General features: G+C 43.4%; 2 protein-coding genes across 4 annotated transcripts in view; one reads left to right on the top strand and one right to left on the bottom strand.

Annotated features, from left to right (window-relative positions):
• Positions 1 to 8,251, bottom strand: part of RPP30 (ribonuclease P/MRP subunit p30) — a 55,190-nt gene extending 46,939 nt beyond the window's left edge. Inside the window, exon 1 of the mRNA XM_043551150.1 lies at positions 8,233 to 8,251. Within this exon, the coding sequence (XP_043407085.1) occupies position 8,233 (1 nt within the window). The 5' untranslated portion in view covers positions 8,234 to 8,251. The remainder of the gene's footprint in view (positions 1 to 8,232) is intronic.
• Positions 1 to 26,492, top strand: part of HTR7 (5-hydroxytryptamine receptor 7) — a 47,468-nt gene that overhangs the window by 3,781 nt on the left and 17,195 nt on the right. The window lies entirely within an intron of this gene.

Below are 26,492 nucleotides of genomic sequence, written 5' to 3'. Positions count from 1 at the left end.
CTGATCTCATGCTATCTCATTTACAGTAGAATTACCCTTTTGTGTAAGTAGAAAGCATTTCATTTATGGGTGAGAGGTGCTGAGTAAAACTGTATGTGTAAGGTGGCAACTTGCAAATCACATGGTATGCATTATTTAAGAGAGTACAAAAAATTTCACAAAGAACAATGGATTTGATGGAAGTGCCTGTATATTTGATCTTACTTTAGAGGAAAAAAACCTCTGGGAGGGGAGAGAGTCCATCCTACCCCAAAAACCTGCTCTGTGGAACAGCGTAGGGAGCATATACAGTAATCCAATTAGCCTCCCCCTTGTGGGAAAAGCAAGAAGCAGGGTTTGGAGACAAAACTAACCTGTTGGCCATACCATTTTTGCTTTTCATTGTTAGAACTCTAAGCAGAAATAGCTCTTCCTGCAGCAAGTCATCTTTCCCAGAGATGAGAATCACTATCAGTCCAAGGAAAATCTTGAAAGAACTTAAGTATGTAATGAAACTAAAAACCACAGTTTCAAACAAGCCATCCTTTTCAGTTTTCAGAGTAGCAGCCGTGTTAGTCTGTATTCGCAAAAAGAAAAGGAGTACTTGTGGCACCTTAGAGACTAACAAATTTATTTGAGCATAAGCTTTCGTGAGCTACAGCTCACTTCATCGGATGCATTCAGTGAGACCCAGGGGACAGGGGTTGCAGTATGTGTGTGAAATTCACTCCCACATACAGGACCAGCACAATCTTCTGTACCACTTAAATCTCACTGAAAGCCCTTGTGTGCTCAGGCCTCATTTTCAATCGTGTTAAGCAAAAGCCCTGCGAGATGCAGTCTAACACTTTTAAAGTCCTGTTGTAGCCTAGTGCAAAGCCTACACCATGGCTAGCTAACATGGCTTCAAAGTGGTTAGTCTGCATCGTAATGCCTCTTTTCAATCTGTTAAGCTAACTCAGTTGAAAAACACACCCTTTTTGCCTATCAAGATATACCCTCTGTGTGTGGTGGTCTGCAGCACCCTGCAAAATCCTGAAGTGTTCATTCCACAGGGCCACAATGCGTTTCAAGTGATCGCATTTTATAATACATAAAATATGTGCAGCACTGTATGTACCTGAGAGAGCGGAACAGCTCAATGTATTTGCATAATACTTTACTGACATTCAGAGACAGTTTGTTGAAGGAGAATTTTGATGCATACCAAATAGAAGGCTAAAACTGAAAAGGTGATGGAATAATAGACCTATATGCACTTCAGTGATAGGCAATTTGCTTGTCTTACTAAAGATATGCAAGGACTGTATCCAATGTAAGATATAGTATGCAATTTGTTTTTTCACCCTCTGGGCCCACTTTTTAAATATAAGTTTCTGAATAGGATGTCCATACTCGCTCTGGTTACTCAAATTGACACATGAGCACATAAAATGGGTATTTATTTCCCTAAGTGCTGCTTTTAGAATTCAGATACATGCAGTTACTGAGGATCTAAAGTGAATAAAACAGCTGGTAAATATTTGTGCTCTACGTTGTATTAATGAATGCTACATTAAGACTGTGCAAAGCACTTATTAAAATGTTAGTATAGTGATCACTGACACTTTACAGGCTCCACAGGGACTCAGCCAAATTAGAAAAGGTACATTCCGGTGAGTATCTATACAGGACTGAACTTAGTGGAGAATCTAAGGTAATATCCGTGACAATATCAAACATTGGAATTTTAGGTTTTTTGCAGCCCATATCATCTCTTCTATCTTCACAGGATGAAAACCCCACAGATCCTAATCAGGGAGTGCAAAAGTGGGCAGTGCCACCTCTGTGGCATCCCCCCTATATCTTGTGGGAGTCCTTCTTTGGGAATAGGTATCTGCCTGTAGGATGGGGTGTCTGAGTCAGAGGTGGTGTAGGGTGGAACTGGGGAAGTCAAGCATCATTCTTCCACCACCAGCCCCATGAAGATTCCAGTTTTGTGAATGATGCCTTTCATACTTCTGGGGTAACCGCACCACCTCACGGAATGGCACCAGTATATGCAATTCACCCCAGCAGGTGGTACTTCTCTGGATTTGTTTACTGGTTCCCAGGTCTGCAATAAATTCTCCCGCCTCACTGATTTGAGTTCCTGAATGGGGTTAGTAACAATCCCTAGACAGCCATCATACAGTCCCTCACAAATATGCAGATAACCTTATTCTCAAAGATATGCCTGTGTTTGTCATATATGTTACAATGACACTTCAGGAATGAGGTTGAGATCCTACTCCTACTGAAGCCCCCAGAAGTTTAGTCAGTGACTCCTTTGGGAGCAGCACTGGGCCCTAAAGCATAATCTGTGTCTTGTGATTGCATGGGGGAAGATGAGAAAAAAGTTAGGGATTAGGGATGCTTAGGTAGCTACGTTTAAGTACATTAGTTACTATTATGAAAACAGACTATTCAGAATAGGAAAAGCTGCAAATTTTCCTGCATTAGAGTCAAAAGACTATTGGGAAGGCTTGAATGCTGCAAAGTAGGTGGGATTATTGGATCAATTGCTAATGGACATTTTCAACTACATACATTTTACAACTCTGCTTTTCATTGAAATCAGCTTGTTGCATTTTCCAACTGAAATTAACTGCTGATGCTTGCTCCTACATTGATATATATTGTGGCTTAAATTTTAACAAGTGATTAGTGATATCAGGTGTCCAATTTTTGAGTGCCCACTTCAAAAAGGGCCTGGTGTTCAGCACCTGGGCACTGTGCATTTGTGCATTTCTGACAATCAGGCTCCTTTTAAAGTGGCTGAAGCTGAGCACACAAAATTACCTTGTCATTTTTTAAATTTAAGCTTATGCATTTAAAAAAACCAACCAACCAACCAACCAAAAAAACCCACGTTTTATTCCCCAGTTCTTTTACCAGTCTGAGAGAAGGGAAGATTCCAGCTGTTGCTCTGTGACCAGAAATTACTTTGATGTTAAAAAGAGGAATATTTTTCCAAATAAAAAAAAAAAAGAAAATTGCACAAAGATTTTGGAGCTGGCTGTCGAGGCCATAGGAACTGTCCATTTTGTTGCATCTCCTCAGGGAAGGGAAAATGGGGAATTTTCTTCCCAGAGGAGAAAGAGTTACACCAAGATTCTTATTCACTCTCCTCTTCCATAAATGTCTCGGGCTGTTAAGCAGTCAGCAGAATAAATAGTAATTCTGATCATTCTACTTGCCAGTCCACAGTTGGCACATCCAAGAGAATGGCTGCCTATCTGGCAAGTTCTCAGTGTCCCAGTCCAGGCCTGTGTGATCCCATGGTAATGCTTGATCCTTTATAGCAATGTTGCAGATCTGAACAGAGAGGAGACTTCTGGATGTGCATTTAGGCACAGCACAAGTACAAATTGTGCTCATTGGAAGGAGGCAGAGAGGGGGTGGAGCCAGAGTTGGACCAGAGACAGAGGGGGAAGGGAAAGTCTGACATAGTTCTAATGGAGCTCGAACATCAGGTCAGCAAGAAGTGGCAATAGGGCATATTGGCTATACCATCTTAATTCAATCCCTGAGACTTGGAGCTAGATCACAAACCTCATGTGAATATTTGCTCTCCAGGACAATAACAGAGATAATGCAGAACATCTAATTTCCCTTCTGCGTGCTGCCGGGAAAGCTAGATTTAGTAAAAAGAGAATTTCAGTCACCAGAGATGGGCAGAAGGGATTAGGCACCTATGTTTTACTTGTCTCTGTAATTCTGAGGACTTTTGTGAAAGCAGTCTGTAGGCTGATACATACTGCTAAATAAGTCAACCTTTGAGTTTTGAAATGGTAGAAAATGAAAACTATTCAACCATTTGAAACGATTTTGACAAAATTAAAAGTCTCCCTTTGTACGTAAAACTAGTATCATCATAAAGCCCTGAGTGAAAAATTAAACAGTTAGAGCAGTAAAGTTACAAGATCACTTGCAGCTGATTATCACTAACAATTAAATTGTCAAATTTCACCTTAACACACACAACTCCTGTTGACTTCAGTGGGAGCTGCAGGCACATATCTGAGGGAAGAATTTGGCTCTGTCTGGTTTCTTAAAGTTAATATACTTAAAATATGCTTTGGTTGTTTTTTCAGAAAATTTCACACAGTGCATCAGTTGTCTGATACTCCTTGTATCTGTACATGCAAAGATAATTAATCATTTCCACCACTAAAAAGTTCCCTTTGTGAGGAATCCATAGAGATAAAATTACAAGCAGTTGCAGAAATATTAAAATAGAAAGAGAAATCAGAAAGTGAGTGATATCTCAGCTGTCAAGGTTCCCTCCCCACTCTGAACTCTAGGGTATAGATGTGGGGACCCGCATGAAAGAGCTCCTAAGCTTATTTCTACCAGCTTTGGGTAAAACTTCCCCAAGGCACAAACTTTTTGCCCTTGGAGGGTATGCTGCCACTACCGAGTGATTTAACAAAGAATCAAGGGAAGGACTACTTGGAGTTCCTATTCCCCCAAAATATTCCCCCAAGCCTTTACACCCCCTTTCCTGGGGAGACATGTGAATAATATCCTAGCCAATTGGTACAAAGTGATCACAGACCCAAACCCCTGCGTCTTAGGACCATAGAGAAATCAGTCAGGCTCTTAAAAGAAACAGAACTTTATTAGAAAGAAAAAAGGTAAAAGAAGCACCTCTGTAAAATTAGAAGGGAAGCTAATCTCACAGGGCAATCAGATTTAAAACACAGAGGATTCCCTCTGGGCAAAAACTTTAAAGTTACAAAAAGAAAACCAGGAGTACACCTTCCTCTCAGCACAGGGAAAATCGCAAGCCAAAACAAAAGTAAACGAACGCATTTCCTTGCTAGTACTTACTAATTCTAATGGAGTTGGATTGCTTGCTTTCTTGATCTCTCTCTCTCCGGCAAGCACACAGAACAGACATACAAAAGCCTTTCCTCCCACCCTAGATTTGAAAGTATCTTGTCCCCTTATTGGTCCTTTTGGTCAGGTGCCAGCCAGGTTACCTAAGCTTCTTAACCCTTTATAGGTAAAAGGATATTGTGCCTCTGGCCAGGAGGGATTTTATAGTACTGTATACAGGAAGGTTGTTACCCTTCCCTTTATATTTATGACATCAGCAATAACCCACACTCCTTGGCTGGTGTACAAGCAAGACTGAAAGTGCTAATAGCTGTCAGTTCTGTATATTAGCACTACTGCATCTTAAGAGCATTTTAAGGAAAGATAAATCAGTGGATGTAATCACAAGAAACTGCTGCATGTAGACAACCAAACTGCCCTGGAGCAGAGGGATAAGATTCATGAAACTACAGTTATGCACTGATATATTGCAATTTAACTGAATAAAACAGTTTTACAACTGAAGAGATGAGTACTCAAACAATAATAATTACTAGCATTTGACTTAGAAAAAATTGCAAATAACTACCTTTGGGTTGAATAATGAACTATAAGCCACAAGCAAGGGGTAATGCATCGTTCTGTTGTCTCTGGAGCAGACTGGGAGGCAGATTGTTCCTGAGTCACATTCTGCCTTCCTTCTGGTCTCCCCTGCTCCTAGGGGGAAGTGCCCAGCCCTAGGCCTAAACCTAGCGCAGCCTACTTCCCTTAGTGTAATTCTGCAAGCTAGCACATTGTGCAAGGCAAAGCCAAGGCTCTGCTCTGTCCCAAACCACTCCCACCCATCCTCAGGGAGCAGGGGAATGTACCAGGGCCTGCAGAGCCTACTCTCCTCTTTGTGTACCTGTGGAACAAAGAGTCATCACAAAGGAGTCAGGAGGTGACTTACACCCAGTGCTTAATTTGTGCCAGGACTTGCCAGAGCTGAACCCCAGTGCCTCAGGGTTTGGCAATTCACAGCCCTGGCATCTCTGGGCTTGCAGTGTCTGTTATGAAAGTAAAATATTGCTTGAGCTTCCGCCTCTCTTTTATTACAAATTAAGCACTGCTTTCACCCACTTACTCCATTGTGTAAGCCAGGCCACCATTTGGTCCACTGTGTCGAAAAGACCGTGGCTAGAGCTACGGCATGGAAGAAGTCTGTCGCCGAGCTTTCTTCATTACAACAGTTGGGTTATGCATGAAAATCATCCACATATCAATGGAAGAAATTCCCCCCTAAATGATCTTTGTCCTCATTTTTCAACTGATTTTAAAAGTTATTGAAAGTACACTATACTGTATATTCCTTTAAGACAGTTGAAATTCATATAATTAATTGTCTAATGCCATGTGCTTGAAAAGGAAGTTTGCACAATGAACAGAAGTGCATGCTGTTATATTTCAATTTATAATGAAACTTGCAGCATGCTGTCACCATATTAAAAATGTAAACCTTCAAATCATGGTGTGACTGTTGCTAAATACTGTGTATCTGGCAGCAACATGTGCCAGCAGGATTCCCCAAAAACAACAGTCCTCCTTTGTGTGGGTTTCTAAGTAATTTTTAATGGCTTGTTTGTTTGTAGTAGAACTAGACAATTAAATGCTTTGAGAAATGGAGAACAGTGCAGAGAAAATAGATGATCCATGATCAGATCCACGATGTTCATCTGTGCAGGGAATTACATGAAAATACGTATGCCTGAACCAGGAACAGCTGGTGGTGTTATTTTGATGCTCAGCACTTTTTTAGTGACCTGTTAAGGTGTTGTTTTGATATTACAAACAATATGGCTCCTGCAGTTGTAAAGATGCACTTTTTGTGTACATTAGGTTTCATTTTAAAAATTGTCTTTGCAGTTGGAGAAATGGAGAAACCCATTTTTAGCCTTGTTGCTAAAGCCACTTGAAAGTGCAATATTTCAAAATGACATTGTCCTTTATTATTTCCTACATTAATTTGGTCACTAGCACAAAACAAGCTTCATTTCTTCAGAGACTATGAAATTTTCAAAGCAAATTAAGAAGACATCAGAATATTCTTCTACAAACAAGAAAACATAAGAACTAGGATCAACATTTCCAAACCTGGGTACTTAACGCTAGGCTCCCAAGCTCATAGTTAGACACCTAAATAAAAGTGGCTTAGTTGTCAAAAGATGTTGAGCACCTGCAGCTCCCATTGAATGCAATTAGATTTGTGGGTGCTCAGCTGTTACGAATGTCAGGCCACATGAGGGCCTAAATATGAATTTAGGAGCATAACGTATGATACCCAGTTTTGAACTTCTGTCCTAGAACTATGAGAACTATTGAGAACTGAAAGTACAGTTGCGTTTTACTCCTGCATAGCCAGTGCCATCAAGGGCCAACAGCTCCTGAAGGTTGCCAGCCCAGAATAGGAAGAGAGAGGAGCCACACCCACTACTTATCAGTGTGATATGGAACCGCCTGTGGTGGGGGAAAGACGGGCAGCCTTCTGCCGATCCTCTATCTACCCCTATTGCACCCATGAAGGTTGCTGCAGCAGTAACCCTCACAAGTCAGGTAAGAGAAGAGATGGGAGAACTGGGATTCTGGGCCCTTAAAATCCCAGTTATCTTTGAGGACATTCTAGGGCAGAGTCTCTATCTTCAGTTGTTCACACAACAATCTTGGAAGTATTATGGCCTCAAAAGGCCTTTCCTCTTGCAAATGACAGCCAATTTTAGAACTGTCAGCTTGCTGTGTCACTTGTGTCACTTGCTGTGTCACTTGCCCATCCCGCCTTCTCTTCCTGGGTGATCATTCAGTCAATGGAAACCTGTCCCTACCTGTCAAGGTTCCTCCCCCACTCTGAACTCTAGGGTACAGATGTGGGGACCTGCATGAAAACCTCCTAAGCTTACTTTCACCAGCTTAGGTTAAAACTTCCCCAAGGTATAAATTAATTTTATCCTTTGTCCCTGGATCTCCACTGCCACCACCAAACTCTAACTGGGTTTACTGGGAAACGTAGTTTGGACATCTCTTTCCCCCCAAAATCCTTCCAACCCTTGCACCCCACTTCCTGGGGAAGGTTTGGTAAAAATCCTCACCAATTTGCATAGGTGACCACAGACCCAAACCCTTGGATCTGAGAACAATGAAAAAGCATTCAGTTTTCTTACAAGAAGACTTTTAATAGAAGTAAAGAAATCACCTCTGTAAAATCAGGATGGTAGATACCTTACAGGGTAATTAGATTCAAAACATAGAGAATCCCTCTAGGCAAAACCTTAAGTTACAAAAAAGACACACAGACAGGAATAGTCATTCTATTCAGCACAGTTCTTTTCTCAGCCATTTAACGAAATCATAATCTAACACATACCTAGCTAGATTACTTACTAAAGTTCTAAGACTCCATTCCTGGTCTATCCCCGGCAAAAGCAGCATACAGACAGACACAGACCCTTTGTTTCTCTCCCTCCTCCCAGCTTTTGAAAGTATCTTGTCTCTTCATTGGTCATTTTGGTCAGGTGCCAGCGAGGTTACCTTTAGCTTCTTAACCCTTTCCAGGTGAGAAGATTTTTCCTCTGGCCAGGAGGGATTTTAAAGGGGTTTATCCTTCCCTTTATATTTATGACACGCCCCCCAAATCTCAGCTAGGGTGAAACACTGGCTGGGATTTCTTCCTGGAGCTCTAGGAAAAACAGAGTTAATAAGACATATGCACCTCTAAATATACTACCAAGTACATAAAGACTAACAATATTTTCCACATCTCAAGGACGATTTTAACCAGTTAATTCTGGGAAACTTTCATGGGAGAGTGCATCAGCCACTTCGTTAGAAGCTCCTGAGATGTGTTGGATGTCGAAATCAAAATCTTGGAGAGCTAAACTCCACCGAATAAGTTTTTTGTTATTTCCCATGGTGGTATGAAGCCACTGTAGTGCAGCATGGTCGGTTTGCAGGTGGAAACGCCGTCCCCAAACATATGGGCGTAGCTTTTCCAGGGCGTAGACAATGGCGTAACATTCTTTTTCACTGACTGACCAGTTGCTTTCCCTCTCAGACAGTTTTTTGCTGAGAAACACTACAGGGTGGAATTCTTGATCAGGTCCTTTCTGAATTAAAACTGCTCCCGCACCACGCTCGGACGCGTCTGTGGTTACTAGGAACGGTTTGTCAAAGTCTGGGGCCCTTAGTACAGGGTCAGACATGAGTGTCGCTTTAAGCTTGTTAAAGGCCTTCTGACGCTTTTCGGTCCACTGAACAGCATTTGGCTGTTTCTTTTTGGTTAGGTCTGTCAGTGGGGCGGCGATTTGGCTGTATTGCGGTACAAATCGTCTGTAATAACTGGCCAAGCCTAAGAAGGATTGAACCTGTTTCTTTGACTTTGGGACAGGCCACTTTTGGATAGCATCCACTTTGGCCTGTAGGGGGCTGATAGTTCCTTGACCCACCTGGTGTCCAAGGTAAGTCACTCTGTTTAAGGCTAAGAAGTGTCAAATAGGCCTAACAGTTAGTCCTGCCTCCCTTATGCGCTCAAGGACTTTTTGTAGATGTTCCAGGTGTTCCGCCCAGGAATCCGAAAATATGGCCACATCGTCAAGGTAGGCAACTGCATATTCTCCTAATCCCGCTAGGAGACCATCTACAAGTCTTTGGAAGGTGGCGGGTGCATTTCGCAGCCCAAAAGGGAGTACATTAAATTCATACAGCCCGAGATGTGTGGTGAAGGCTGACCTTTCCTTGGCAGATTCATCTAGCGGTACCTGCCAGTACCCCTTGGTTAAGTCCAAGGTAGAGATGAACTGGGCCCGTCCCAGTTTCTCTAATAGTTCATCTGTGCGTGGCATTGGATAGTTGTCTGGGCGAGTTATAGCATTTAGCTTACGGTAGTCCACGCAAAAACGTATTTCCCCATCTGTTTTGGGAACTAGAACCACTGGAGATGCCCATGCACTTCCAGAGGGGCGGATTACACCCATCTGTAACATATCCTGGATCTCCCGTTCTATAGCAGTTTTAGCTTGAGGAGACACCCGGTAAGGTTGGACTTTAATTGGGCGAGCATTACCTGTGTCAATGGAGTGGTATGCCGTTCAGTCAGTCCTGGGGTGGCTGAGAATGTTGGCGCGTAGCTAGTGCACAGCTCCTTGATCTGCTGTCGCTGCATACGCCCAAGGGTCATGGAGAGGTTCACTTTTCCCTTCGTAGTAGACACCTTCAGGCCACTCAGCGTCCTCTCCTCCCTGGGCTGTAAACTGACAAACCTTTAATTCTCTGGAATAAAAGGGCTTTAGAGAATTAATATGGTACACCTTAGGCTTTCGGTTGGAGGTGGGGAATGCTATGAGATAATTAACAGCTCCCAGGCGCTCCTGGACCGTGAATGGTCCTTCCCGTGATGCTTCCATTTTATGGGCCTGGAGCACCTTTAAGACCATGACCTGGTCCCCTACTTTGAAGGAACACTCTCTGGCATGTTTATCATACCAGGTTTTTTGCTCTTTTTGAGCATCCTGTAAGTTTTCTTTAGCAAGGGCTGAAGAGGTTCGGAGGGTGTTTTGTAGGTTGGTTACAAAGTCCAGAATGTTAGTTCCTGGAGAAGGTGTAAATCCCTCCCATTGCTGCTTCACCAACTGTAATGGCCCCTTAACCTCACGGCCATATACAAGTTCAAATGGGGAAAACCCTAAACTGGGGTGTGGTACAGCTCTGTAGGCAAAGAGCAACTGCTGCAACACTAGGTCCCAGTTATTGGAGTGCTCATTTACGAATTTACGTATCATGGCCCCCAAAGTTCCATTAAACTTCTCCACCATGCCATTTGTTTGATGGTGGTAAGGAGTGGCAACCAAGTGATTTACCCCATGAGCTTCCCAAAGATTTTCCATAGATCCTGCCAGGAAATTAGTCCCTGCATCTGTGAGGATGTCGGAGGGCCAACCTACCCTGGCAAAAATGTCTGCTAGTGCCTGGCACACACTTTTAGCCCTGGTGTTGCTTAGAGCTACTGCTTCCGGCCATCGGGTGGCAAAATCCATGAAAGTCAGTATGTACTGCTTTCCTCTGGGTGTCTTTTTCGGAAAAGGACCCAGAATATCCACAGCTACTCGCTGAAATGGACCTTCAATGATGGGGAGTGGCTGGAGAGGGGCTTTGACCTGGTCTTGGGGTTTTCCCACTCTTTGGCATACTTCACAAGACCGGACATAGGTAGAAACATCCTTGCCCATTCCCTCCCAGTGGAATGACCCCCCCAAACGGTCTTTGGTCCTGTTCACCCCAGCATGGCCACTAGGGTGATCGTGGGCTAAGCTCAAGAGCTTGGTCCGGTATTTAGTTGGAACTACCAACTGTCTCTGAGGATGCTAGTCTTCCTGGTGTCCACCAGAAAGAGTTTCCTTGTATAAAAGTCCTCTTTCTACAACAAACCTGGATCGATTAGAAGAGCTGAGAGGCGGTGGGTTGCTCCATGCCACCGTCCAAGCTCTCTGGAGGCTTTCATCTGCTTCCTGTTCGGTCTGGAACTGTTCCCTTGATGCTGGAGACATCAGTTCCTCATTGGATTGTGGACCTATGCTTGGTCCCTCTGGAAGCGATGTAGGGGATGGGGCTGTTTCCGTTGACTGTGAACCGCTTTCTGCTGGGACACTCTGTTGGGGTTCAAGCTCTGGCTGAGCCTCTTGTGTAGGGTTATGGGCTGCTGCTGGTTCAGGTTCGGTGAGACCCTCTGGTGTTGAGGTTGCAAGTACTGTATTCAGTGCTGGCAATGGGTCTGGTGTTGGTTGTTCTGCTGGTTCCGGTTCTGGTCCAGACGATTGGTTCCGTCTGGGTCTCTGGGACTGGATCCACTACTGCTGTTGCAGTCATTGGCCTGGGGTCCGGGTCCATCACCTCTGACCGGGTCCTGATAGAAGTTTCCGGAACAGAGCTAGGCCTCACGGCTTGTTTAGCCTGGCTGCGGGTGACCATTCCCACCCTCTTGGCCCACTTCACATGATTGGCCAAGTCTTCCCCCAACAGCATGGGGATGGGATAATCATCATAGACTGCAAAAGTCCACATTCCTGACCAGCCCTGGTACTGGACAGGCAACTTGGCTGTAGGCAAATCGAAAGAGTAGGACTTGAAGGCTTGAATCGTCACTTGGATCTCTGGGTTGATTAAATTGGGGTCCACTAAGGAAGCATGGATAGTTGACACTTGTGCTCCAGTGTCCCTCCATGCGGTGACCTTCTTCCCGCCCACACTCACAGTTTCCCTCCGCTCCATGGGTATCTGGGAGGTATCTGGGCCTGCGGACCTCTGGTGTGATTCTGGTGCAATGAACTGTAATCTGTTGGGGTTCTTGGGGCAGTTGGCCTTTACATGCCCCAGCTCGTTACATTTAAAACATAGTCCAGCTGACGGGTCACTGGGGCGAGGTGGGTTGCTGGAGAACGGGGTGGTGGGACGATAAGGTGTCTGGAGGGTTCTTTGGAAGGTAGGTGGGGCCTTGGGCGGCCCCTGGTAATAGGGTGTGGTCTGGGGTTGTCCCTTCTGGTCTCCGCTCCAACTGCGACCAGTTTCCTTCTTCTTCTCTGCCACCTCCACCCATCTGGCTCCAATCTTTCCTGCCTCGATTACAGTTTTGGGCTTCCCATCTAGGATGTATCTTTCTATTTCCTCAGGAACACCCTCTAAGAATTGTTCCATTTGCATTAGGAAGGGCAAATTTACTGGAGATTCAACACTTGCTCCTGATATCCAGGCGTCCCAATGTCTCACAATGTGGTAGGCATGTCGGGTAAATGACACGTCTGGTTTCCACCTTAGGGCTCTGAACCTCCGAATGCTTGAGTGTTATCCCCATTCTGACTCTCGCCTTGGATTTAAACAGTTCATACTTGTTCATGTGTTCTTTAGGCATTTCAGCTGCTACCTCAGCTAAGGGTCCACTGAGCTGCGGCCTCAGCTCTACCATGTATTGGTCGGTAGAGATGCTGTACCCAAGGCAGGCCCTTTCGAAGTTTTCTAAGAAGGCCTCAGTATCATCGCCTGCCTTGTAGGTGGGGAACTTTCTGGGATGGGGAGTGGTACCTGGAGAAGGATTGCTAGGGTTTGTTGGTATATTCTGCTGAGCCTTTACCTTCTCCATCTCCAGTGCATGCTTCCTCTTTTTCCTTCTCCTCCTCCACATGCTTCCTCTCTTTTTCCTTCTCCTCCTCCACATGCTTCCTTGCCTCCATTTCCCTCCTGTGGGCAGCCTCCTGTACCTCCTTCTCCAGCCGCATGAGTTCTATCTGTCTTTCATGTTCCTTTTGTTTTTCCTCAGCCTGAAATCTGGCTAATTCCAGCTTTTGTTGAGCCGTGGATTTTGTCATCCTAACCTCTCTGTTTTTAACTAACTTTACACCCGAGGTTTAGAAATAAACCAACAAAACTTGGCTGTAAAATTTTGCTGTGCTGGAATAGGATACCTATTCTCTGATAGTGATTGTCAGCCTACAGAAAAAGACAATTCCCTTTGTCTCTGCTCTGGCCCCAAATCAGAGCAAAAAACCTCCAACTACTTGGAAATCTGCTTACCAGCAGCCCAAAGGAAAAAAAAATCCTTTTCAAACCTATGCTCCTTGTAAAAAAAAAAAAAAATCAAAATCCTAAAAAAAAAAAAAAACACTCCTGCCACTTTTGTCTCCAGGCAAATGGGTAGAACACCCCCCTGTTTACTTTTAGGGAAGAGAAAAAAAAAAACTCTGGTTTGGAAGACTGTGAATTTCCCTGCAGGAGTTAAGTACCCTGCCTCCAGGCAAAGAAAACCTGCAATTCACAAAGGTAATCCCCTTTTGTCTCTGCTCTGGCCCCAAAGCAGAGAAAAAACTAGCTGCTTTCAGTTGGACCTCCTTTCCAGCAGCCCCAAAGGACAAAAAAAATTTTCCTTTTTAAAATCTGTATTTCTAGCTCAAAAAATCTCAAATTGATCTCAAAATGATTTCAGGTTAATCCCACCACTCTGCCACCATGTCAAGGTTCCTCCCCCACTCTGAACTCTAGGGTACAGATATGGGGACCTGCATGAAAACCTCCTAAACTTACTTTCACCAGCTTAGGTTAAAACTTCCCCAAGGTACAAATTAATTTTATCCTTTGTCCCTGGATCTCCACTGCCACCACCAAACTCTAACTGGGTTTACTGGGAAACGTAGTTTGAACACGTCTTTCCCCCCAAAATCCTTCCAACCCTTGCACCCCACTTCCTGGGGAAGGTTTGGTAAAAATCCTCACCAATTTGCATAGGTGACCACAGACCCAAACCCTTGGATCTGAGAACAATGAAAAAAGCATTCAGTTTTCTTACAAGAAGACTTTTAATAGAAGTAAAGAAATCACCTCTGTAAAATCAGGATGGTAGATACCTTACAGGGTAATTAGATTCAAAACATAGAGAATCCCTCTAGGCAAAACCTTAAGTTACAAAAAAGACACACAGACAGGAATAGTCATTCTATTCAGCACAGTCCTTTTCTCAGCCATTTAAAGAAATCATAATCTAACACATACCTAGCTAGATTACTTACTAAAGTTCTAAGACTCCATTCCTGGTCTATCCCCGGCAAAAGCAGCATACAGACAGACACAGACCCTTTGTTTCTCTCCCTCCTCCCAGCTTTTGAAAGTATCTTGTCTCTTCATTGGTCATTTTGGTCAGGTGCCAGCGAGGTTACCTTTAGCTTCTTAACCCTTTACAGGTGAGAGGATTTTTCCTCTGGCCAGGAGGGATTTTAAAGGGGTTTACCCTTCCCTTTATATTTATGACACTATCTTTTCTCATATGGACGTCATTCCTCAGGGCCCTCCGCTGGGGTAGGGAAGATTCCCAGATGCAGCCTAAGGAAAGAAGTCAGTGGCTGTATAGCACCCCTGCTTACACTCAGTGTGTTTGTGGCCACAGAGCATGGATGGCCTAGAGCCCAGCTACCTCTGTTCCATGGAGCTGGCCTAAATACAGTTCAGTAGTAGTCTAAATTATCATTTTGGACAACTGGAGTCACAACATGGGGCCAAAACCTATCTTTCCAAATGCAAGCCCCAGACTTAGAAGATTTAAAGCCAAAAGCAGCTCTCTGCTCCCATACGAGAGGGGAGAGAAACGGCCTGGGGAAAGGAGTTCACCCTGAGCTGTCAGGTAGTGGACTCTAACTGTGTAGGAGACCAAGTTCAACAAGAGAAGCAGAGACTTTGTCAGAGACCAGAGACTACTGGAGAGAGCAGAGACCTGACCAGGGTCTTGCTTTTCCTTTGGGTTTCCTCCCCAGATTTGCAGCTTGTGTGGCGCTCACTTGGTAGAACGTGACCTGGCAGTGGCAGGCCTAGCGGCGCGTACTTCCCTTGCCTGCAGCAGATGGGCTAAGAAGAGATGTCTCAAGGTGCTTACTTGGCCATGCTGAATCTAAATGGATTTGTGAGTGAGATGTAAATGGGTGGGGGGATTGTTTTGTGAATAAGCATTCTGGGCTCTAACAATCTGGGCAATTAATAACTGGAACTGTGCTGTTGGCTGTACCCCCAAACACAGTGCTTGGGGTTTGCTTATGTCATTAGATGTTTATCTTGTTTTTTCCAAATAAAAGGAGTTGCCTAAGGATTCCTGTGTGCTTGCAAGCAGGAAAGAAACACCTGTAAAGGTGACCAGGCGGGATCAAATGTGAAGCTGCTAAAAGCTGGGAGCAGAAAAGGTTTCATATGACAACCTGATCCGCTCATTTCCTTTATTTTAAATAGAACTCCTAGGGTATGTCAATATGTACAGTGCTGCAGCGGCGCAGCTGTACTGATACAGCTGCACTGCTGGAGCTCATGTGGTGAAGCCGCTCTATGCCGACGGGAGAGAGCTCTCCTGTCGGCATAAAAAATCACCTCCATGAGCGGCATAAACTATATCAGTGGGAGAAGCTCTCCTGTCACCATAGCATTGTGCACACGAATGCTTATTCCAGTGTAACTTTTGTCGCTCATGGGGGTAGAATATTCACACATATAAGTTTTGCCGACTGGCTGTAGTGTAGATATAGCCCTAGACTACATTGAATGTGGCCCTTCCTACTATTAACCGTACCCAGGAAAAGGGCTACACGCTGAAGTCATTTAGGTTATATAGGTGTAAGTGAAGGGAGAACTAAGTGTAAGCATATTGCAAGTAAACAGCTGTGAAAAAGTAACAAATGCTAGGGAAATAAAGTGAGATTTGCTTCAGAGATGCCATGGAGGTGGTCGGTACATGCTTATGTTGGTACTGAAAATTATCTGATTGAGTCTGACCTTACCTTTGCAGCATTCTGCACCACATCTGCAGCATGAAAGAGGATCTCCTTGCCTCCTCCCCTACCATCATCAAAATATCAGTGGGAGAATAAATAAAATAAGATCCTGTAAATGGAAAAAAAAAGTTGCTTAACTGAGCTACAGAGGAGGAGGAGATGGTTTATAATCTTCTCATCAGTTCCCGGTGAAGGATTTTACAATAGAAAGTTCTGTAGGTAAATACTAGTTGGAAGGTCTTAAATTGCTGCTGCACAGGCAGCCTGCCATCTTAAAACTGTCACTTTTCCTCCCTCAGTGCCTCTCTTCCTCCCCCATATTGCTCTTTGTTATTTCTTCCTCAGATTAATATTCCCCCACTCCATTGGTTTATTATAACGTCGGGATTTGTTATTGCTGTTGTATTTCAGTGATTGGTCTTGGTTGGGTTGGGAGCTGACTTACAGTTGTAACAGTCAAAAAGGCGTAGAGGTAATCAGAGAAACTTCAGCTGAGCCACATTTCACTTGGACATGTTTCGACTTTTTCAGAATGAAATATTTCAACTTCTTGTTTTGAAAAGACAATGTAATTTTTTAAATTTTAATATAACAAGTCAAAATTGAAATGAAACATTTAAATCAACCTGAAGCATAAGTTTGTTTGAATTTTCTATGGGAAATTTTCAGGTTTTGCTCATATTTGGAACAAAGCCAAATTTTGAAAATCCATCATGAAACAGAGCTTCTGTCCTCTGCACTCTGACAAACCCAATCAGAATATGGCTTTGGTCAAAGTATACATCCACACTTCAAGGTGGAGGTGTAATTTCCAGCTCCAGGCGACATATAGAGCTAGTGCACTTTCTTGGGTGGGGACCACGGCTGTTTCTATGAGCTAGGGGTGTGATTCCCAGCTTGCACAGACATACTCGCACTACCTTGCTTTGAGCTAGCACACGAACAATAGTAGTGTAGCTGCAGGAGCATGGACACAGTGAGCAGCAGCACAGGATAGCTGCCCCAAGTGCATACCTGTCCGGACCCTATGAATACATACTTGGGGCGGCCAGCCTGTATTGCCACTTGCCGCTGCCTCTGCTACCACAACTATACAGCGGGGCTTCAGCCTCGGTGCTTCTACCTGCTCCTGTAATTCAGTTAATAACAACACCTTTAAAACAAAGGTATGGAAACAGTTATACCCTATCACTGCCGCCATCTTCCCCTCCTTCCCACAGCCAGGGAGGGGCCATCGTTCACTTTTGAAGGAAGAGAGATTTTCTAATTTTGAAAGTGAGGCTGTGACTCATGTCCCAGCTCCCCTCTCCGCAGCCCAGGAACTACTAATTCCTTTGCGTGGCAAGGGAGATGATTAGCAATGTTTGAAGAACCAAGTCCAGATTAGTGAGCCAGTGGGTAGCTTCAGGAGTGATTTGGAGATGCCACTGGCAAATGATTGAAGTGGACATGGATTTATAATGTGGTCCACAGTTTGCAACTAATGTCCACATTGACAAGGTCCATTGTCTCATCTTCCAAAGGTGTAAGAGATGACAGCATCTGTCATGCAGTGTTCTAAAACGATTCAGTGTATGCCAGTGTTTCCTGGGTAGGTTGAAGCCTGGAAGTTCATTGATCAGGTGTTTGTCTGGGACATTTGCATTATCCGAGAGAACTTTCCAGCATGCCCCAGGATTGAATGAGGACAATTTAAGAGCCTTAGTCTGATCCCAAAGAGACTTGCGAGATTTCAGATGTGTCTTTAGAACCTTCTGGAAGTCCTCATGAATTGGTAAGTTCAGGTTGGCCATGGTTTGATTGTATGCATGAGCTGTGTGTCTCTCTGGATCGTGCGGGGGGCGGGGGGGAGTCTATGTACCGGAGTGGACAACCTTTGAACAGGAACCACTAGTGGAAATGAGGCTCTCAAAGACTTTGCCTCTCTTATAGGGGAGGAGCCTCAACCATGCTCCTCCAGCCTTCGCTGCCATCTTCTGTTCAAGTGGACATTTTACAGCTGTAACTCTCACACACTACTCATTAGTAAATACTATTGCCTGCCTCTCCCCCAAAGCAGGAAAGGGAACACACACACAGCTGCCTGATGCCATTGATACCCCTGTTTTCTTGTACTCAGCCCTACCTAGTATTATTGTTACTATTATAATTATTTCTGTTGTTATGCCACAATGCTGCTAGCACATCCACGACGACAGGAACAGACTATTCCAGCTCTTTCCATCCCTGGGACTCAGCTAGGTCATATTGCCAAATGGGGTCCAACAGATACGTCTTGCTCATGGAATTTGGCGAACCAGACACCCTTTCCTCTATTCAGAGCATCCCATGACTCAACCCACTACTTCACCTATCACAGTTCAAATAGGGAGGAACTGTCCAAGGAGACAGCAGAGTAGACGTAAGAAACTGACTACCAGACATCTACTACCTGTCCATTACACAGGACCATTACCAAGGTAAGGGCCCAAAAAAGGTGGCACAAAGCTACCTGAACTAAAACAGATGCTGATCAAGAAAGACCTGTTGCCATCAAACAATACATGATGCTCTCAGTGATGAAGAATCTGATGTAGTTTGTATCACAGAAACCTACTTGATGACACCAGAAGTCCTGTGCTAGGCCCACCTTGTCCACCCAGGATACTCTGCTCATCCCAGATCCAGTTTTGTCCCCTAGATGACCATTTTAGACTGCCATGTGGCATAAAGTTGCTGCAGTGAAAAGGAGAATCAAGCCCCTTGTTTCTGTTTCATATCCATGACAAAACTTTGCCTCTTTCTTCATGACTACGTAGTTTTCTGAATAGTCTCTTGGGAGGGACTTTGTCAAAGGCTTTTTGCAAGCCCAAGTAAGTTATGTCAGCTGGTTTCCCTGTATCTGCTGTTTTGATGACATGGTCAAATCTTTTTAATAGGTTAGTGAGGCATTTTTCCCCTCCTCCAGGCAACAGGGACACAGCAGCAGCAGGAACCAGCTCCAGTCAGCTCTTCATACCACCAGCCCCACCAGAATTGACAGGGGACCCTGAGCACCCTGGAAGGGGGCCAGGTCTTTGCTCCTCAAGCCATCCTGTCCCTCCTTCTCCCAGCAGGGACAGAGCAGCAGAAGCAGGAACCAGTTCCAACCAGCCTTTAGGAAATTCCAACTAGTACAGACAGCTGCAGCACATCTCAGGAACACATCAGACTTGTCCTCTGCTCCCTACACAGGCTTCCATTGAATATCGAGTCAAAGTCTCTGTCCTTATCTTTAAGTTACTCAATGGCCTTGGCCTCGCTATCTAAAAGGTCACCTAAAGCTATGGGATGAAGACCATGGCTGACAACTGTTCTTCTCAGGCATGATGGAACTCTACCATCAGGGTAAAGGTCATCTGTGCAGGAGACAGAATTTTTTTTGGGGGGGTTCAGTGCAATGAACTCCCCCAGGATGCTGAAGTGTTGTATCTGGAGGCTAAGAATTGAGCAGGGAGGGGTGACAGGCAAATTGGGCTGACAGGTAAAGGGACAATCAAGGCAAAAGTGAGCAGGAGTGGGAAAGCACATCTGCCAAGATTGGAGTAAAAATGAATGATATTTCAGAAATTATGTGTGAGATAATAAAAATCAAATGGAAACACACTGCAAGTACCTTTATTCCCAAATGATTACAAATTGCCTTAGAATGAAAGCAGAATGCATGTCTCTAAAGGAAGTGGAACGATAGGTCTGCAGACAGAAATGAAGAGGGAAACATACAGAGATAAAAAAGAAGAAATAGAAATAGAAATACAGCAACAGCAGGAGACTGAAATGAAAATGGAATGGAAGAGATAAAGGAAGAATGAAAAAGAGTTAAAGTGAAGTATATACAGAACATACAAAGCAAAAAATATAAAGCAGTAACTGCTTTCAGAAAAGAATAGGAGGAGGACTAGAAAAAAGAAGACAAACAAATAAAGAATAACACAGAAAAACTGGGAAATGGAAGAGGGAAAGAACCATAAGGAAGCTGTAAATATGTGAAGAGAAATTTTATTTAGTATTAACATAAAATATTTATATGTATTGATTTATTTTTTTAAAAAAATGTTTCTATCACTAAAGGTTTACATTTCTTTGGATTCAGTCAGAACTAACCAGAACCTCTAGATTGGATGCTGGGAACAAAGAGTCGGAACTGTGTTAGTCTCTTTTAGTTTTGGTGCTTGCATATTAGTAACAATCCCCACTTCTGGCACTGGGAGTGAGCTACTTTTCTGGGCATAAACTCCCCTTTGTTTTCAAAAGGAAAGATGCTTAGGCTCCATTTGCAATCTAGAATAATAAATGAAAATGTTCACCTTGGTACAGGGAATCACAGTTCACAAATATTTAATTTTCCCCATGCTTCATAATGAAAAATTATCACTTAATATTTTAGTATGAGACTAGTAAAGACTTATACATAAAGTGCACAATATATAATGTCTAAACTGTTATACATGGTGAATAATGTGCTATAACACTTTTTATAGTAAAACTAAGCTCTTTCATGACACCTGACATTTAGGAGGAAGAAAAATTAAAGGATTAGGTGAAGTAATGTAATTAGGGTATGGAAGTAGGCCAGCATTGTAGAGTTCGGGATTTTCACAGACTATCACCTAATTCACTACATAACAAAGATTGTTTAACTACAGGGAACATGAAATTAGAAAGTTTTATCTTTACCAATCAGTACAGTACTCTGATTTTGGCTAAAGAACCAACCTTACTAGCCTGGCATTGCAAAAATTTACCAATATTTAGTCTGAGTTTTTAAAGTCATGCAGTACCTGCAATTTAACCAGCAAAATGGCCCCCCTTCTAGGAAGGAGAGTAGAATTTCATTCTTTACTTCCTTTGGATCCACATTATTCTCTTCCTCTTCCACCATGAGCTGACAGGGTAGTTATGTGGTTTGCTAGGCTACAGCCAGACTGGCCTCAAGATTCAGCCAGTGAGTGTTGCAAAGAAACTTATGAACCAATACTGTAATACTAGAAATCAAGCCAATTCCTTTTCACATCCCATCAGCCTATTTATCCGTCTCCCTCAAACTCATTCTGATTTATGTACATTTGTCAGCACTGAATGTGGTAAAATGCCTGTGTAGTACATGGTACTGCTATTATTGTTAATGAGCCGATGTGGCTAATTGAATGCAAATCAAAGATGCAGTGTGATCCCGTGGTTTGTGCATGGGTACAGAGATCCAGAGATCTAGGTTCATTACCAAGTTCTGCCACTGACTTCATGTGTTAGCTTCAGCAAGTAACACATCTGTGCCTCAGTTTCCTTTTCTGAAAAAAAATGGGTAAAATAATGCTCACCCACCTTTTGTAAAGCTTTTGGGATCTTTGCCTGAAAGGCACAATGTAAGTACACAATACTATAATTTTTTAAATAAGAAGTTTGAAGGCATTAGCATTTAATAAATAAAGGGTGGTCTTGTAGGATACAGCAGATGTGGGTTCAGTTCCTGGTTCAGCTACAGATTTCCTGTGTGACATGAGTAAGTCATGTTTGCTCTCTTTCTGCCTCAATTCTTCACCTATAAAATGGGGGTAATACTTCCCTGTTCCCCTCCTTTATCTCTCACATCTACCTAAACATAAGCTCTTTGGGGCATGGAGTTCTCTGTTACTATGTGCATGACCAGCATCTAGCATAACAGGCCTAGGTTTCAATTGTGGCCCTTAGTTGCTACTGTAATAGAAATACTAAATAGATTTAGTGGTCATTTTTACATGATTAGTTATGTGTTGTTTAAGCAGTGGAGCATTACAATTAAATAAAATATATTAATGAAGAGGCAAAAATAGTTGTTCTAGATATCAAATATCGTTCACGTAGTAGGGAGAAAGTTTGTAAATGCTCGACAGACTCTAAGAATCTGTTATGTTTTGTTATGTCCTAGTCCTGTTCTTGTCTTAATACTGCATTGAATTCAATAGAAAATTAATGATGAATTATTAAGAGATTATGGCAGCTCCACAGATGGGGTGGATGATCCGCAGCAAAAGGTTAAAGATAGCCAAGCCCTTAAATTAGCCTTTCTTCTAAAATAATTTATTCTGGTTGGTGAACAGTTAGACCAGATTCCACAGCTCCGGGTTGAAAGGCCCAAATATGGTGAGAGAGATATCTAACTCCTGACACATTACAAAAGGGAGCATATCAGGTTTGGTTATTCTTAGAAAAGATTAAAAATAAATAAAGGCAAACCTTTATATTAATCTTTTAAAATATAACAAAAGCTTAGGTCTTGGAATTAAACACAATGGCAAGCCAAGCCAAGCCAAACCCTATTCAAGATTTAAGCAGTAACTAAACAAATTAAAAGGAGTACTTGTGGCACCTTAGAGACTAACAAATTTATTTGAGCATAAGCTTTCGTGAGCTACAGCTCACTTCATTCGGATACAACTAGTGAATGCATCCGATGAAGTGAGCTGTAGCTCACGAAAGCTTATGCTCAAATAAATTTGTTAGTCTCTAAGGTGCCACAAGTACTCCTTTTCCTTTTGCAAATACAGACTAACACGGCTGCTACTCTGACACCTAAACAAAATAAGTGGATTCCAAGTAGTATTGGTCTTCTGCAGTTTTTCAATTTTTTTCCCATACCCATCCATTCATCCTCATGAAAGCAAAGCTAGGCAATGAAAAACATAAGTTGATTCTGACAGAATGCTGGGAGAACAGGTCAGATTAGTGGCAGTGAGTGACAAGCCCGTGCAATATTTCATACAGGATGATAGATAAATATGAATTAAATGGAATCCCGTGCTTATGAAATACATTGAGACCAATCCTAAGGCACATCGTGTGTGTTGGGGGAATGCTTCCCTGTATATTTGAAAGAGATATGTGTGGCTGGCTGACAATAACACCATGGACAGGATCCCTGAAAATGTCTTGAGAACTCTCAGATATTAGTAATCTGTTATGTATTCAGTTATTCTGTGGCAAAGAAAAAATAGTTAAACAACAAACATTGAGCAACAAATCTGCCTCCTACTTTTCTTCAGGCTATACTATCTTTTTTTTAAGCTGGCAGTAGGTACTGTGGCAAATGTTCATGCATAGCTAAATGGTCATATGAGCTGTTAATGGAGTTGGGCCTGCTTACAACTAGTCTGAATTTGCCTCAGCATATCTTCTGTATGTCCCAGAAGAGACAGTGGGAATAGGTTTCTTGTAGTGGGAGATATCTGATTATTCTACTTCAGTTGTATCTTTCCCTTTGTGGTTATCACTGGCATAGAGGCCATGGTGTCATCTTTATTAACAAAACTTCATTCTCTGACCTTGAGGTTCCAAATATAGCAATGACCCCTCCCCTTTTTCTCCAGCATCTCAAAGATAAGTACTAAATCAAATGGGAACAAGCGCAGGAAAGGAGGAAGCAGGTACTGTTTCTGAAACTTGGGTTCAATAGACACTGAGGTAAATTAGTGTTGGCTTACCATGAATGCTCCAAAGACTGACTTTGCCTACCCTTGGCAACTGTGGTTGGAGGATGAGTCAGTGGCTTCTGTTACACACATGGAACTGTCATATGCTTCAAGCACAAATGCAGGGACATTCAGAGAGATGTGATGAGAAAGTTCTGCCACATCTGTGACAGATGGGTGTCTACAGGCACTCACTCCTGTACTACTGTAGATGAAATAGCCTCTGCACCATTTTATGGTTTAAAGGATTCAAAGGTCTCCATACAACAGTCTCTATATAGTTTATTATTTGTATTACAGTAGCACCTCGAGACCCCAGTTGAGATCCAGGCCCTGTTGCACTAGTTGCTGAACAAGCACATAGTGAGAGAGACAGTCCTTGGCCCAAAGAACTTGCAATGTAAATAGACAAAAACCAACAAAGGGTGGGAGGGGAAAAAGAGGCACAGAGAAGTAACCTGATTTGCCCAAGTTTACATACCAGGTCAGGTCCAGAACTCTGCTTTTGGGAGTGCCTGTCCAGTGCCCTATCCTCTAGAGCATGCTGCTTTCTCAGTGCATGTTATAGCCCAAAGCACTTGTTATAGCTTTCTGTATAGTTTAACACACTGTAGTAAGTGAGGTGGTTGTGTGATCTGTAGTTAATATGAAAGTACAGTGAATATATTAGCGTTGTTGGATATAGACCAAACATTTTCTGTAGTCATTATAGCGCATCAATAGTGTATCAAAAAAGCCAAAATGTAAAAAAGAATGTCCCCCAGGAGCTGTAACCCACAGTGAAAATAAATATCCTTCACAATACGGTAGATATTATGAAAGAATATTAGGTCACACTGAGCTGGAGTTTTACTAATAGTATTGAGTAAGGTCTCTTTTCTTTGTAAGTATCTTATCTATTATTGTTATTCAGTAGAGACCTGATGTTTATTAGTGGGTAAATCTGAAAAGCAGTGACCGAATGTTCAAGTTCACTGGTTATATTTGCTGAAAGCAATAACATTTGAAACAGTTTTACTGTCAGCCCCAAGTCTGTCATTTATTTGTAGAAGTAAAACATCCATAAATGGAAGAAACAGTGAATGTTTATAGTATTGTTTAGAATCAGAGTCAGAACATACATTCTTCTGCTGCTGCTGGTATTGTGGCTTGACACTATGCAGTATTTAAATCTCTAGGCCAAGAGTCTAGGGAAAATAACTATCTAGAGCAGCCAGCTTCTACAATTCTGACTATCACTCTTCTCCTCATGGAGGAGCAGGCCTGCCGACAGGGCGGGGTCAAAGAGAGCAATTGCCCAGGGCCCCAGGTGATTTAAAAGGGTCTGGGAGCCCCCGGCCAATGCCGTTGGCAATGCAACGGGGCTAAGGCAGGCTTTCTGCCCACCCTCACTCCACTTGAATCCAGATTCCAGAAGTGGCCGATGTTTCTGCGGCCCCTGGGAGGGACGCAGGGGGTCTCCGCGCGCTGCCCCCATCCTGAGTGCCAACTACGCAGCTCCCATTGGCTGGGAACTGCGGCCAATAGGAGCTGCAGAGGTGGTGGCTGTGGGCAGCAGCATGCGGAGACCCCCAGGACCCCCGCCTAGGAGCCGGTGCCAGAGGGGTGTGCCGGTCACTCTCAGGAGCCACCCGAGGTAAATGCTGACCCCCTGACCTCCTCCTGTACCCGTGGCCCAGCCTAGAGCCCGCACCCCGGGCCCAAACTCCCTCTCAGAGCCCAATCCCTCACCCCCTCCCAACCCCCTGCCCTAGCCTAGAGCCCGAACCCAGGACCCAAACTTCTGCCTAGAACCTGACCCCAAACTCCCTCCCAGAACCTGTACTCTGCACCCTAACCCCCAGCCCCAGCCTGGTGAAAGTGAGTGAGGGTCAGGGAGAGCGAGCAACGGAGGGAGGGGGGATGGAGTGAGCAGGGGCAGGGCCTCGGAGAAGGGGCAGGACATGGGCATGGTCTCAGGAAAGGGGCATGGCAGGGGGCAGGGCAAGGGTCTTTGGGTTTGCGCGATTAGACAGTTGGCAACCCTACTGGGCGGGTATGTAAAAACCCGGGGAGTTTATGCATGTATGGGGAGCTCATTAACTATTCTGCCCTGGGGCCCAGAATTGCTGTCAGCAGGCCTGTGGAGAAAGTATCTGCCTTTTTTAAAGTCTGGTGCCACATTGTAGGGTCTAGTTCACTACAGATTCTAGTCCCCATCACACTTTTGGGGGCTGTATACATCATAATAAATTACTGTGATTATTTGTTTTCATAGCCACCCTGCAGGGCTGCTATCAATTTCAGCCTGTCTCACTTTCTTATGTACCTCAACAGCCCTTATATGTTTTGGAAAAGAAAGAGAATACCATTTATTTGATATGTTCCATTGCTAGTCGTATGAATATATTTCACAGTATGTAAATAGGCCAAATTCAATGTGGGTTTATGCCTGCTGGGACCCTGTGATTAGTGGACTTGCATAGGGTGTTAATTTCAAATGTAAATTGGCCCACTGGGACCAGTAACTAAGATAATGGTATGAGATCAATACCTATGATTTTGTGTTCTTATATATATATATATATATATATATATATATATATATTACAACATTGCTTAGTTAGAGGCCGCAGTTTAGGTTGAAACTCCATTGTGCTTGTCACTGTATGTATGCATAGCAAGAGACAGATTGTAAGCCCCTTCCCTGAAGAGCTAAGTAGACAAGTATTATTAGCCTTATATTTCCAGTTGGAACTTCAAGCTCAGAGATTTGCCCAAGATCACATAGGATGTCTTTGGTAGAGCCAAAAAGTGAACCCCAATCTCCTGAGTACCAGCCCAGTACCTTAAAGATCATCCTTCCTCTTCCTTGTAGTAAGGAGTCTGAGAAACCAGTAACCAGACAGGAAGT

Source organism: Chelonia mydas, chromosome 7, assembly GCF_015237465.2.
Source record: "Chelonia mydas isolate rCheMyd1 chromosome 7, rCheMyd1.pri.v2, whole genome shotgun sequence".
Classification (NCBI taxonomy): Eukaryota; Metazoa; Chordata; order Testudines; family Cheloniidae; genus Chelonia; species Chelonia mydas.
The sequence above is the reverse complement of the archived record's forward strand: the minus strand, read 5'-3'. Positions and strand labels throughout refer to the sequence as shown.